The sequence below is a fragment of the Schistocerca piceifrons genome, chromosome 4 (genome assembly GCF_021461385.2).
Source record: "Schistocerca piceifrons isolate TAMUIC-IGC-003096 chromosome 4, iqSchPice1.1, whole genome shotgun sequence".
In the NCBI taxonomy this organism is placed as follows: Eukaryota; Metazoa; Arthropoda; class Insecta; order Orthoptera; family Acrididae; genus Schistocerca; species Schistocerca piceifrons.
In genome coordinates, this window is record NC_060141.1 from 58,311,247 (window position 1) to 58,325,893 (window position 14,647).

Consider the following 14,647-nt stretch of genomic DNA (forward strand, 5'->3'; position numbering starts at 1 on the left):
CAGCCAACAAACAAAAAGTTAAGGAAGCATCTTAATTTTTCCGAGGTGGTGCACACTGAGGCCTGCCGTGAGAAGAGGCGATACGGCGGCAGTGGATGTAGAGACTGCGACGGGACGGGCAGCCAACTCGTCCCTGGGCGACTGTCGGCTGTCGCTAGTTGGCCGTGTGATGCGGCAGTCCAGGTGGCCGCTGGAGACGCGGTCCGCCTGAGACGGCGACAAAGCGCCGGCTGGGACGCGACAGCAGAGGAGAGGAGAGTAGAGGAGAGAAGGCGCCGGGCCGTAATTCACGCCGAGCTGCAGCGCTTTGTGTCCGGCTGTCGGCCGCCCCCGCAGGTGTCTCGGGGATTATCCGGACACCTCGCTCCGAGAGGGAAATGAAGAAGCTTCTAGGGTCACCGAGGGCTCTCGAAAGTTTATACCAGTCACTGTGGACTCCCCGGTACTTACTGAGGACACACGCAGCTCGCACCCAGCGTCCCCTTACTTTCTTCCGTGACAATGCATTTTTAAACACAATGCACGTGCCACCATGTGTCCACGCGCAGCGGGTACCGTATAAGAGACGTATTTCAGTGAAAGCACAGACAGTACATACCTGTCAGAAGTGGAGCACATCGCTTCACAGGATACTGCCGCCGAATTGCGAACGTAGACTTCATAGTCGCGATTTGGAACTTGTAGTTGACAATAATTAGCTGGTTTATTCGAAGGTCATTAAGAGATGGAAGAACATCTCATCATACAAAGGAAATTATTTAGTATACTCCAAAATTAGAAAAGATGTTATACTGATAGTCACACATTGCGGAAGTACGATCAAATGTCTCCTATTCGACGTCATCATGCGACAAGTCTGTGTCTGCCATTCGCGGTGCAGGATTCCATCGTCATGGGCCACGCACCTGAAAAAATCGAATTGCTCTTAAGCTTGACAGTACGTGGAATTTGTAACAATTGTGCTCCCTCTCATAGTTTGTTAGTCCATCCACATGAAGAGATCATTGTAAGAACACGTGGCTACGCAAGGTTTGCGAGAAATCACTCTTTTATATTTTCGGTTTCTTCTCTTGCAACGATAAAAAGTACTACAAACCCCCCCCCCCCCTCATACAACATACAGTAACTTTTTTTTTGCTTTTCTTTCCCAAGTTTCAGTTCTTTCTATTCTTTAATAAGTAGGTAAATATACTCTCTCTCACAGAAAAGTAGGTAGGTATTGCTGGTCCTGACAGTGGTTCAGAAGGTATCTCATTTTTTCACGGTTTACAACGTCTTTTTTCTATCTGTATGTGTCATATAGTAAATTAAACAGAGCGTAACACTCTAGTATATGAGATAAGTAAAAACGCAATGTACCGCACTATGAAACAAAACCGCATGTGTTGAATCGTAATCTTATCAAAGTTTATTTAGGTGGGAACTGCAGAGAAAGCATTCTGTATTCTTTGAGATACATCCAAGACACGACAGTACCTAAGTATGAAATAGTAATCCGCAGAGTATAATACAGAAGATGCTGAAACACGTTTACGTAAAAATAAACACGCGTGCCTTGTGAAAGACAGAACCTCTACATCAAAGGATGTTTATTTTTCGCCAGCAGAACATCAACATCTAGTACAAGCTCATCCATTTGAGTAAAATCTTGCTCATAGACAGGTGGAACTACTCAATATTGTTCGATTACATTAATGCTGACCAATAACCGTAAAACATTTCGTAGTATGTCTCCGGTACGATAAGAAATTGAACGACTATATAAAACCAGTAGCAGGAAAGACATTAACTAGAATAATGCTACAAAAATGCCGGACATAGTAGCATGCAAAATCAACTGTAAGTAATATGGCGAGAAGATTCGATCTGGGTCTGGCTCCCTTCTCCAATACACAAGCTTGTGCACAACTTGTTATAAGAGCAAGTCTTAATCTTCCAGAGTTTGCACGTCCAATGTACACAATGTCCAAGAAATGTTGGGACAAACTTCGCAGGGCTGTAGAGGGTATCTTGAGGAACAAAATGAGGATAGGAACCCGTGTCCAGGAACATCACACAACGACGCCACAGAGTGTCGAAGGTATAGGCACTGTCTCCTACCATTAGGCCACCCCTTCAACACCAAATGTGACTTCGCACGCTGACAGCTGTTGGTGGAACAAATGGCAATGCTGTTTGTTACTCAGCGGTCGCCATTGATTGCCCCGAGTGCCATTGTAGAAGATGGAGCTATCTGCTGCGTAAACAGGTCTTCTCTCCTACGAATGTGGTGCTGTGTTGCATTGGTGGGTGACAATTTCGGGCATGGGTGCCCATCTGCAGTTTATTTTGCTCCCATGCATATAGAAAAACTTTGGAGATTTCAGAGGGTTCCAGCAGAAAAATAAAGTGCACGCGATGTCGGCTCTAACTTCGACGCTCTGCAGCATCGTAGGATAATGTTCCTGGACACGGGTTCCTATCCTCAATTTGTTCCTCAACTACAATACCTGGAAGTTCGTTGCAATATTTCTGGAACAGCCTTCATAAATGAAGATCAAAAACTTTCCGTTCGAAGGCCCCTGCCTACATGTCGGTGCTTATAAACCCGCATCGGAGTATCGCTAAGTTGCATATATGCTGCAGCAACGCCCTCAAACGGAAATTTTTTTATCGCTCCTGATAGAGCGCATTTACGTTTCAAGCATGAAAACTACATTTGGTATTTTATTCGCTTTCTAAATACAGTAGTTTCCCTTCTTTTATAGCATTTCTCGGCGCGACTCGCTTTTGACGTGTCACTGGGACGTGCTTTATTGTACTTTTTTCAGTACCAAACCGATGGTCGGTACTTTTGCCTGCCTTGTACCACAGTCGTCGACCTATGTCACAGACTGCTGGCCTTGGCTTACTGTATCGTACTGGGAGAGCGGGGAACCTGAACAGACGGCTGCTACGCAAATAAACGGGGACTGAAGCGCCGCCCTCCGGCGCACGGCAGCAGGCGAGAGTACACACGCGTCGCTCTCCTTCAAGAACAATGGACCGCGGAAGACGGGACATGATTTAGCTCGCCACTGCTGGGCCCACCTACTGTACAGCGCCGAGCGGGCAACGCGAAGTGGAACAAAGCTACGCGAAAGGCTTGTCTAGCTTGGGAAAGAACTCACTTGCGTGTCCTAGGGCTGACTATTATCCTAGTAATGTAGTAATGGCGTGTATGTGATTAGACAATTATTTCCTTGTCAGTTTAACAGCTTTAAAGGAAATACTTGGTTCAGATGAATATCGCAAACGAATTATCATGGATTGTCAGCCACATCGTGGTCGTGCGGTAGCGTTCTCGCTTCCCGCGCCCGGGTTCCCGGGTTCGATTCCCGGCGGGAACAGGGATTTTCTCTGCCTCGTGATGACTGGGTGTTGTGTGATGTCCTTAGGTTAGATAGGTTTAAGTAGTTCTAAGTTCTAGGGGACTGATGACCTCCGCTGTTAAGTCCCATAGTGCTCAGAGCCATTTGAACTATGGGACGTAACATCTGAGGTCGTCAGTCCCCTAGAACTTAGAACTACTTAAACCTAACTAACCTAAGGACATCACACACATCCATGCCCGAGGCAGGATTCGAACCTGCGACCGTAGCAGCAGCGCGGTTCCAGACTGAAGCGCCTAGAACCGCTCGGCCACAATGGCCGCCTCTCCTATTTATTATCTTTGTCCATGGAAGCAAACATCTCTAAAGAGGGAATTAAAACCTACAAAAGAAAAGAGAAATGATTATGCATTGAATACATTCCATTCCATAACAGAAGGGCACGTAATAAACTTGTAAAAAGTATAGGACTGTGGAAACGGACATCGGACGAATTCGGGGACGCGCTTGTACGAGTGTAATAGGTTGGTATAGTTTGTGCGACAGAGTAACAGAAATGCTAGGACAAAAAAATGGAAATCCTTGGGAGAAAGACGACGTAGTCCTCGTTGAACCTTAGAAGATGACTGTGCGAGCGATATGCTGCCAACAACATAAGAATCGTAAGAAATAGATAAAAGTGATTACGACATGTTCCGAGGCATGTATGCAGTCAAAATCTTCTGTCTACCAACACGCTAATCTGATAGAAAAGAAAATCGACAATACTGCTATTGTGTACAGCCGTCTATGCACTTTATAGCGGCATGCGGAAAATTTATGTAAAGGAACAAAATTAAATGGAAGTAAGAAAATGTACTCTGTAATTCCATGCAAGTTTTTGTCGATTAACACCGATAAATCTCATAAACACATCAACAAGAGTTTTGAACCACCCCTTTATTTCGAAATCCACGGCACACAAAGTAAACATTGGCAATGTTCCCACATCAACAATAAAAATTTTAAAAAATTGTGTAACGACAAAATCGGCTGTTTCCCACGGGGGCGGGGGTCTCGCAGTACGCCTGAGCAGCGTCAGTACGTGGTGGAGCGCCCCTCAGCTCGGATGCACACTTTACTCCGTCGGGACACATGATCGATCAGATCTTCAAGCCCGGTCCAAACTGCCCGAGAGAGCAATGGCGATTCTGCGTGAGTTGCGCGGAGCACGTGGTCACTGTCGACGTCCAAAAACAGCTCGTCTTAGTCGATCCCATTTATTTTCAATTGGGGTCATGTCCGAGGAACAGGAACCCCATTCAGGTGATGCTGAAGGAACGTGTTCTCGAGAACAGCACGAGGAGCAAGCCAGTTACAGGGACCCACCATTCGTTGAAAAATTTCGTCCCTGTACCGTAGAGTATTGATACATGCATGACCAACCACAAGAGGTATACGCTGGCCCCATGTAATGACACCTCAGAACCTTGCTGCACCATCACCTTGCTGCCAATACGGGACACACTGTTGATGACATTAGATATTACCGAGTTGTCTCCAGACATGTTGTGTACGATTCTCAGGGTGCAAACAGATACGAGATTCGTTTACAAACAATACCCGACGCCAGTCCTGGGACGTCCATTCTACATGATTCCTTGACCGTCTGTAACGGAATCCATGGCGTTACGGTGTACGACATGATGCTCGCGAAGGTCGTCGGGAACGGACACTCGCATCATGCAATCGTATCCTAACGATTGGATGCGATACATGACTCCTGTAGCCTTTTAAACGCCGAAATCAGTTCTGGGCGCCACCTGTCCAACGTGGACAGCCTGTGCGGTGTTACACCTCAACATTACGTACGAAGTGGAACCGATTCCACCTCCGCATCACACCGGTTCAAAAGTCAAGCAACTTCCCTGGTTGACAAGACATCCGCATGTTAAGTGATGTGGAGCCCATCATTTGTCGCGGTTATTCTTAGTGGCATCATGGATCTCCACTCGTCTGTTCGACATATGTCTCTAATGCGTCCAGAGTGATGCTTTACTTTGAACTGAAATGCTACAATCAATTCGAGTGCGGCGCTCTACCCGCAGGAAGCGTTCATGGTTAATGTGTTTGTGTGTACAAAGAACGTCAGGGATGATCCTTCGATCGGTACGGAAACAGTCACAGTAACAACACACATGCATGACATAATGGGTGAAGCAACACTTTTGTGGTTTTCAGTCTAGCGACTGGTTTGATGCAGCTCTCCATGTTACTCTATCCTGTGCAAGCTTCTTCATCTCCCAGTACCTACTGCAACCCACATCCTTCTGAATCTGCTTAGTGTATTCATCTCTTGGTCTCCCTCTATGATTTTTACCCTCCACGCTGCCCTCCAGTACTAAATTGGTGATCCCTTGATGCCTCAGAATATGTCCTACTGATCGATCCCTTCTTCCAGTCAAGTTGTGCCACAAACTCCTCTTCTCCCCAATTCTACTCAATACCACCTCATTAGTTATGTGATCTACTCATCTAATCTTCAGCATTCTTCTGTAGCACCACATTTCGAAAGCTTCTATTCTCTTCTTGTCTAAACTATTTATCGTCCACGTTTCACTTCCATACATGGCTACACTCCATACAAATACTTTCAGAAACGACTTCCTGACATTTAAATCTATACTCGATGTTAACAAATTTTTCTTCTTCAGAAACGCTTTCCTTGCCATTGCCAGTCTACATTTTATATCCTCTCTACTTCGACCATCATCAGTTATTTTGCTCCCCAAATAGCAAAACTCCTTTACTACTTTAAGTGTCTCATTTCCTAATCTAATTCCCTCGACATCACCCGACTTCATTCGACTACATTCCATTATCCTCGTTTTGCTTTTGTTGATGTTCATCTTATACCCTCCTTTCAAGACACTATCCATTCCGTTCAACTGCTCTTCCAAGTCCTTTGCTGTCTCTGACAGAATTTCAATGTCATCGGCGAACCTCAATATTTTTATTTCTTCTCCATGGATTTTAATTCCTACTCCGAACTTTTCTTTTGTTTCCTTTACTGCTTGCTCAATATACAGATTGAATAACATCGGGGAGAGGCTACACCACTGTCTCACTCCCTTCGCAACCACTGCTTCTCTTTCATGTCCCTCGACTCTTATAACTGCCATCTGGTTTCTGTACAAATTGTAAATAGCCTTTCGCTCCCTGTATTTTACCCCTGCCACCTTCAGAATTTGAAAGAGAGTATTCCAGTCAACATTGTCAAAAGCTTTCTCTAAGTCTACAAATGCTAGAAACGTAGGTTTGCCTTTTCTTAATCTATCTTCTAATATAACTCGTAGGGTCAGTATTGCCTCACGTGTTGCAACATTACTACGGAATCCAAACTGATCTTCCCCGAGGTCGGCTTCTTCAAGTTCTTCCATTCGTCTGTAATATATATATATATATATATATATATATATATATATATATATATATATATATATCTCCGCTATCGTTACTGGGCCGAGCGGGATTTGCGGAGCGGTCTAGGGCGCTGCAGTCATGGACTGTGCGGCTGGTCCCGGCGGAGGTTCGAGTCCTGCCTCGGGCATGGGTGTGTGTGTTCGTCCTTAGGATAATTTAAATTAAATAGTGTGTAAGCTTAGGGACTGATAACCTTAGCAGTTAAGTCCCATAAGATTTCACACACATTTGAACATTTTTGTCGTTACTGGTCTTGATATTTACGGACCAACTATGTTCTTGTTTCTAAAGAAAGCACGTAATGTCGGGTATGCTAATGAGACATCTTTATCTCAGTACAGGATAGTGAGTGGAGACGTTAATTACATATTTAGCATTTAAAATCTGATTGAAGTATGTAGATACCGACATTGGGTGTAAGCAAAGGACGGAAGTGAAATGAAATAACGCTATTTCCTTCTGAACAGAGAAAACGTATTCGTCGAAATGAAGGACGACAGCAGCAAACAGCACTGCGTATGAGAATCAGTAGCAGCGCCGAGTGAACTGCTCTCTGTCGATGGGCTTAACAAACACTTTCGAAGCAGTTCGGATAATGGCTTTTGGCGAGCGTCGGCGAACACAGGAAAACCCCACTCGTTCTCCGGCTCTCGGCGTACCAGGAACACGGCTGGGTTGCAGGGCCGCCGTCTTTACAAGCAATTAAAAATAATCACAATAAATCAGAGGCGCTCACCCCCGGCAATAAGTCAAACGTAGCTCAGATCGCTGGCGGCAATTAGGGCCGGCCGTAAAGCGCCGCGGCGCGGCTGAGATGCTATCTGGGCCGGCGTCCGCAGTGCGCGGTGCGGGGCTGCGCCGCTGCCGCCTGCCCGCCCCTTACCAGCACTCTCGCCGTCCGCTGAGGGGCCGCAGGCGCCACCAAGCGGCGGACACTTGGCGTCTGGTGCGGCGTCGTCGCCACCGGGCCACTGCTGCCGTCTAGATTTCAAATAAGTCTCTCATGTTACCACGTCCGCGGCTCGTGGTCTAGTGGCTAGCGTTGCTACATCTGAATCACGGCGTCCCCGGTTTGATTCCCGGCCGAGTTGGGGATTTTCTCTCCCCGAGGGCTGGGCGTTTGTGTTGGCCTCATCATTTCATCATCATCCTCATCAGAATGAGATTTTCACTCTGCAGCGGAGTGTGCGCTGATATGAAACTCCCTGGCAGTTTAAAACTGTGTGCCGGACCGAGACTCAAACTCGGGACGTTTGCCTTTCGCGAACAAGTGCTCTGCCAACTGAGCTACCCAAGCACGAGTTCGAGTCTCGGTCCGGCACACAGTATTAATCTGCCAAGAAGTTTCATCATCCTCATCATTCGTGACAGTGGCTGGATTGGACTGTGAAAAAATTTGGACTGTGAATAAACTGGGACTTTGTACGGGCGCTGATGACTGCGCAGTTGAGCACCCCACAAATCACACATCATCATCATCATCATCATCATCATCATGTTACCATGTGTCTTTAGTCACTGTGTATCGCAACTAGGACTGTTGATATTTTTAAAAACATCGGGAATCCGATATACTGATATTTAAAAAAAAAAAAAAAAAAAAAAAAAAAAACATGTAACTACCCACTCTATAAATCGAAGAAGGTACCGATACATCGAAGGAAAAAGTATCACCGGCCGATGTGGCCGAGCGGTTCTAGGCGCTTCAGTCCAGAACCGCTACGGTCGCAGGTTCGAATCCTGCCTCAGGCAAGGGGGGGTGTGATGCCCTTAGGTTAGTTAGGTTTAAGTAGTTCTAAGTTCTTGGGGCCTGACGACCTCAAATGTTAAGTCCCATAGTGCTCAGAGCCATTCGTACCATTTGAAAAAGTATCGACATACTTGCTTATAAAAATGTCGGCTGCACATTGTAAGCATACTTCCAGTCTAGAGGTGTATACGTTACTTGGGGAAAGTAAGTTCCGATCGGTCGCGAAATGGACACCACAGTGAAAACCCAATGAAGCTTTGCACAGATGTGTTGGACAGTGTCTCTAGTGTGACCGTCGATCGCATCAAGACGCTCTTTTCAGTTGTGAGAGCACTGTGAGCGAGTAAGGGTGCCTAGAACAACGATGTGTCCCGCCAAGTAGGAGGACCCGCTGAGAGACTTCGCCTTAATGAATGCACCCCACCTAACACAACTGCCACGCACTTCCTCCTCCTTGTCAATTCTCAGCCGCACTCTGCAGGGGCAGTGAAGACGCTTCTGCGGCCTTTCGATGTTCGATCACCTTCAACACAGCCGTAATTGGCTCGTCCTCAGTATCGTCTCTGTTCACATGAAACGCTGGATACGAAGACAACACTTGCATGTAGGCTACGCGCTATAGACAAGCGTAGAGAATTATCGAAAAGCCAGGTGGCTGCCTTCTATGACGATGGTGTTGCAAATTTGGTATAACGCAACGAGAAATGTCTAAGTCGGGACGGCGACTATGTAGAGAAGTATCTGGAAAGTGTAGCTAACTCTTGCAAATAAAACGTTTCTGATATTCGCTGTGGTTTACATTTAGCTACCAATCGGAACTTACTTTCTGGACAACCCTCGTATTTAAGTAATGATTTATTATTAGATATTCTGTACATGAACAAGCTAGAAGCCTGCCTGTTAATTAAAAGGAAAACGGTGCACGTTCACGCTGGATCATAAAAACTTTGCTAACAACGGTAACTGCATGTAAGTGACACAATAAAAGGTGTCCGATGGGTCCTTCGTTCGATTTCGTCACATGTCGGATTTTTCCGCAACACTTCGTGTCGACTTCCCTGCTGTTTTCGTTTCATGTGGTGAAGCTAAACATTGCATATAATTGTGGCAGCCTTCCGCGGCCGGAGTCAGTTCTGGGTGTGGTACCGCGCCATAATGTATAAAACTTCTGCTCCAGCAGCAGTAGTTTTATAAATTATGACGCGGTACCACAGTAAACTTTTATGGGGACCGTAATATCTTTAATCCTAAATGAGACAGATAGAAACTTATCTCCCTCACCAAACGGCCTAGGAATAAGAACAGATCAAAACCTAAACGGCATTCAGCATAGAGCTACAGTGTGCACGAAGCAACAAAATCTCTGCACGTCCTATAAAAAAATTCTTTTGTCTTCCTCTAAAAAAGAAAATCGTACAAATGTTTGTGCTAGCAATCCGTACATATTACAAAAATGAATGTACAGCAACGTATGTGTGTATGTGAATGTATGTTCAACATCCTCTCCTAAACCAGTCGACCGATTTCAACCAAACTTGGTACACATATCCCTTACAGTCAGGCAACAGTTGCTGTGGGGGTAAGAACCATCTATCTATCAAAGGTGTGGGGGTGAGACAAGAGCCTCTCCTGCGACTCGTGAATTCCCAGACTTTATTTACCCAGGATTTCAGAAGGAGAGCACTAAGCGGCTTGCAAGAAACTCGACTGATAATTTCAAATCTCTACGAAACTTTTTCCCGCTGACAACTCATACAAAATGATCAAGTTTCATCGCTTAGCAAATTTCCGCTGTTCGTGCAGTGAAAGTACCACAGGAGGTGTGACGTTATAATTTATTTATTTTTTATTTATTTATTGATTTATTTAACCTGGCAAGATTAGGGCCATCAGGCCCTCTCTTACATCTAACCAGGCATTCTACTTATTTTACATTCATACGTTTTAGTAGGCATGTTAAACTACATCTAGTACAAAAAGTGAAATAAACAATTAGAAAGGTACATCTGGAAAAATACATACATATAGAGTTTATATTCGTAGATCGTAAGTACTGTTATAATTAGACATTATTGAAGAGACAAATTTTAGATAGGAGTGCTGGCAGCAGGGAGTATGAGGGAGACTCATGGTGAAGGGAGGAGAAGAATAGACACGATGAAACATAATTAAGGAAATATAAAGGAAAAGAAGATTGCCTGGCTAATAGACATAGATGAAGAGGAAGGCATCTCAGGAGCAAGATAGGAGACGCTAGCTTTGCTATTTGACAGATGAGAGGATTGGCCTGGTACATTAATTTTGTGGAGAACTTTATGAGGATGATAGTAGGAAATGCTTCAATTTCTTCTTAAAAGCAGCAGGAGATTGAATTTTGCGCAAGGTAAGGGGCAGTTTGTTCCAGAGGCGGACAGCGGCAACTGAGAACGAGTTTGCAAAAGTTTTTGTTTTGTGAGTGGGCACAGTTAGGATACCAAATAAGAGTGACCTCGTGTTTCGATTATGATGGCATGACAGGTTTTCAATCTCTGAAGCAAGGTACTGGGGTGCTTGCGCGACGAGGAGTCTGTGAAGTAGACATAGAGTGTGGTAGTCACGCAATTTGTCCGGCCGCAGCCACTTTAGCTCGGCGTATGAAGCACTAACATGATCATATCGGCGAATGTTGCAGGTGTAACGCACACAGGCATTCATGGTTAGCTCTAGCCGTCTTTTGTTTTCACTACTCGTGCCTTGTTGAATCACATCACAATAGTGGAGGTTCGGTAGAACGAGTGCTTGCACGAGCTGGCGTTTCAAGTCCTGTGGAAATATGTTCCGAAACTTTTTGAGAGCATAGAGACAAGCAGACGTCTTTCGGCACACTGCGACTGTATTCTCCGCCCAGATGAGATGCTGATCCAAAGTTACACCCAAGTTCTTCACTGTTTTCTGCTATGGTATTGGAGTACCGTCGAGCAGAATAGGAGGTAGCCGTTCGCGGAAATCTAAACTTATTAATTTCTGATGGGCTATTAAGATTACTTGCGTCCTTTTTGCATTTAGTTTAAGCCCCAGGCTTTCCGCCCATGTCACTACTGAAGACAGATCATCATTCATCTGAGCGATTGCAGTGTTTACATCTTCAGGTCTGACGCTTAGGTAGAGCTGGAGGTCGTCGGCATAAAAATGATATTTACGGGAGGACGAAATATCGTTGACATATAAAGAAAACAAAAGTGGTCCTAAGACTGATTCTTGTGGCACTCCCGAGGAAACATGTTTCCAGGAAGATTTTTCATTTACGCAGACAACACATTGCTGTCTGTCTTTTAAGTAGCTTTCAAACCATCTCATTGCACTATCAGAGAAATTAAGTTGTTGCATTTTTCTGAGCAATATGTCACAGTTAACAGTGTCAAAAGCTTTGCTGAAGTCCAGTAGCGTCAGTATTGTTGCCTTTCGATTGTCGATGGCACATTTCAGGTCATCAGTTGATTTAGTACTTCTTTACTAGTAACTGCATTAGCGACTAATTTTGCAAACATTATGGAGGTATAGTTCTTAATGTAACTGCAGAATTATATCATTGTACGACACGTAGTTCAGGACATATGACTTAATAAACAATGAGATGCGCGAATAACTACTGCACCATGCAAGACTTTTAAGTTTATTACATCCCTGTCACTAACTCCTTTCGCAACACATATTGCAAATAGTATTCACATACATCGCTGAATGTATCAAAAAAATTATATCACCGTACGACACATACATTTCAGGAGATATGACGTCATAAACATTAAGCACAAGGTCAGACCTTGTGGGGTACGGGCGTGGACGCACAGCTATAAATAAACACCTACGTAACGCCGTGTTTTCCTGCTAGTTTCTCAATATAGCAATGTTATCCAGTAATGACTTCCTCAGGAAAGGTCTCCACAGAATTGGCGATAAGTGTCTGTGTACGACATATTTTTGTTCAAAATGGTTCAAATGGCTCTGAGCACTATGGGACTTAACATCTGAGGTCATCAGTCCCCTAGAACTTAGAACTACTTAAACCTAACTAACCTAAGGACATCACACACATCTATGCCCGCGGCAGGATTCGAACCTGCGACCGTTGCAGTCGCGCGGTTCCGGACTGAAGCGCCTACGCCGGCCGCTGTAGCCGAGAAGTTCCAGGCGCTTCAGTCCGGAACCGCACTGCTGCTACGGTCGCAGCTTTAGCCCGTCGAATCTGTTCTCTCCCGTCATGATTATTATGTCTACAACTGAGTTACATAGAATGGGTGACTACCCATTCCCCTGTCCCACTCATGTCTTAATTTCGAATGGTTCTGAGATCTCTCCATTGAACTTTACTTCGGATGTTGCATGTGTTAATGTTTCCTGGATTAGCTTTTTGGTCTTGTTGTCCACGTTTATTTCTTACAATGTGTTGATGTCTTTCCCTGTCTATGGAGTCGTAGTCCTTATTGATATCGACGAATGTTATTGTGGTGCTAAAATATGTGTGAAATCTTATGGGACTTAACTGCTAAGGTCATCAGTCCCTAAGCTTACACACTACGTAACCTAAATTATCCTAGGGACAAACACACACACCCATGCCCGAGGGAGGACTCGAACCTCCTCCGGGACCAGCGGCACAGTCCATGACTGCAGGGCCTTAGACCGCTCGGCTAATCCCGAGCGGCTGTAGTGGTGCTCCTGGACTTTCTCGGTGTTAATACTGTTTTCAGGCAACTAAGCTGTTCAGTGCATAGGTACACGATCTTCCCTGTCCGAATCTTCCTTCGTATTACAGGCTCATTGTTATTATTACTACTACTACTATTACTAACAGTAGCAGCAATAGTAGCACAGGTAGTGTTAATATACTAGTTGTTAGTCACTACTGTTATTTATATTGTCATTAGAGTCATTCAGATCTTCCATTTCAGATTACTTCTGAATTTAATAACTACTATTTAATTACTATTTGACATACTAAAATTGTTGTCTTTCTGAAATAACAATGATCTAATAAGTACTCTGCGTCTAAAACCCTGGTATGATGTAAAAGATGACCTGAAGGCCCTAACCTGATCAGATGACATAAATATCTGGCACAAGTATGTGCCAAAATGTTTTGTTTTTTTTCGATTCACGTTTCCGTAGCAAGGAAATCTGCCTGGAGAAAAATAGTCCCCCATCAAGAATCTCATTACTTATTTGTTTCAGCCCTCCTATGAACTATAAGTTCAATAGGGATGGAGGTAAACCGGAAGTACCCTGTTCAACACGTGTTCATTTTTCTTCGCCTTCAGCTTATATCGCTCCTCTTCTCCCCCCCCCCCCCCCCTTACTGTAGATTTTGTAGATCGTCTTTTCTCTTTACTTTACCTTCATTGTACTCTGTATTTGCTGTAGATCCACCAATATCACGATGTCTACAAGAAATAAATAAAGAAGTACAAATGGCAGAAAAAAGTCCTACTGAACACAGCAATTTTAATACAATGTCTGTAATTACCAGACTGTGTGACAGGGCTCGGTTAGAAGCACACGGGGAGCAACGACCCTGGTACTGCACGCAGGAAATACCTTTCACTTGGAGACCCGACTCACATTCACTTGTTGCTGCACGAAACTATCTTTCTCCTTCCCTCAATACTATCTTTCATAAGCTACGCGTTTTCTCTCCTCTTGGCATTACCCTTAGTCTGAACACACGTAATTTATGAATACTAACAAATGCCAAGCAAGCAAGACGATGCAGAATCGAATAACAAGAGGCAGAATACATAACAGATTGCATACTGTCATGACTACATAAGCACTAGAGTATAGAGTATGAGAAGGTTGCTCCACAAAGTCACTCGCATTATCCTCAAGGACGGGTACCGTTTAACACTGCGTCATCGTGGGCGTGGTTTGCAGACGGTGCCCTTCCTCAGCTGTATTTTTTTATTTATTTGTTTTCTAACTTTCGGGACGCACCCCTACGGGAATCTCAATAGTGGAATGTAAAGTATAACGGTACGAACGGAAGGACAGCACAACACGAAGTGCTCGAGCGGATAAACTCTCGATCCGGCCGGGAATCGTACACGTG

The 14,647-nt window shown here is 44.6% G+C and overlaps 1 protein-coding gene across 1 annotated transcript in view; it reads right to left on the reverse strand.

Annotated features, from left to right (window-relative positions):
• Positions 1 to 7,561: 7,561 nt before the first annotated feature.
• The window catches only part of LOC124795591 (sterile alpha motif domain-containing protein 1-like), a 129,052-nt gene continuing 121,966 nt past the window's right edge, over positions 7,562 to 14,647 (reverse strand). The window contains exon 4 of the mRNA XM_047259663.1: positions 7,562 to 7,793. Within this exon, the coding sequence (XP_047115619.1) occupies positions 7,562 to 7,793 (232 nt within the window). The remainder of the gene's footprint in view (positions 7,794 to 14,647) is intronic.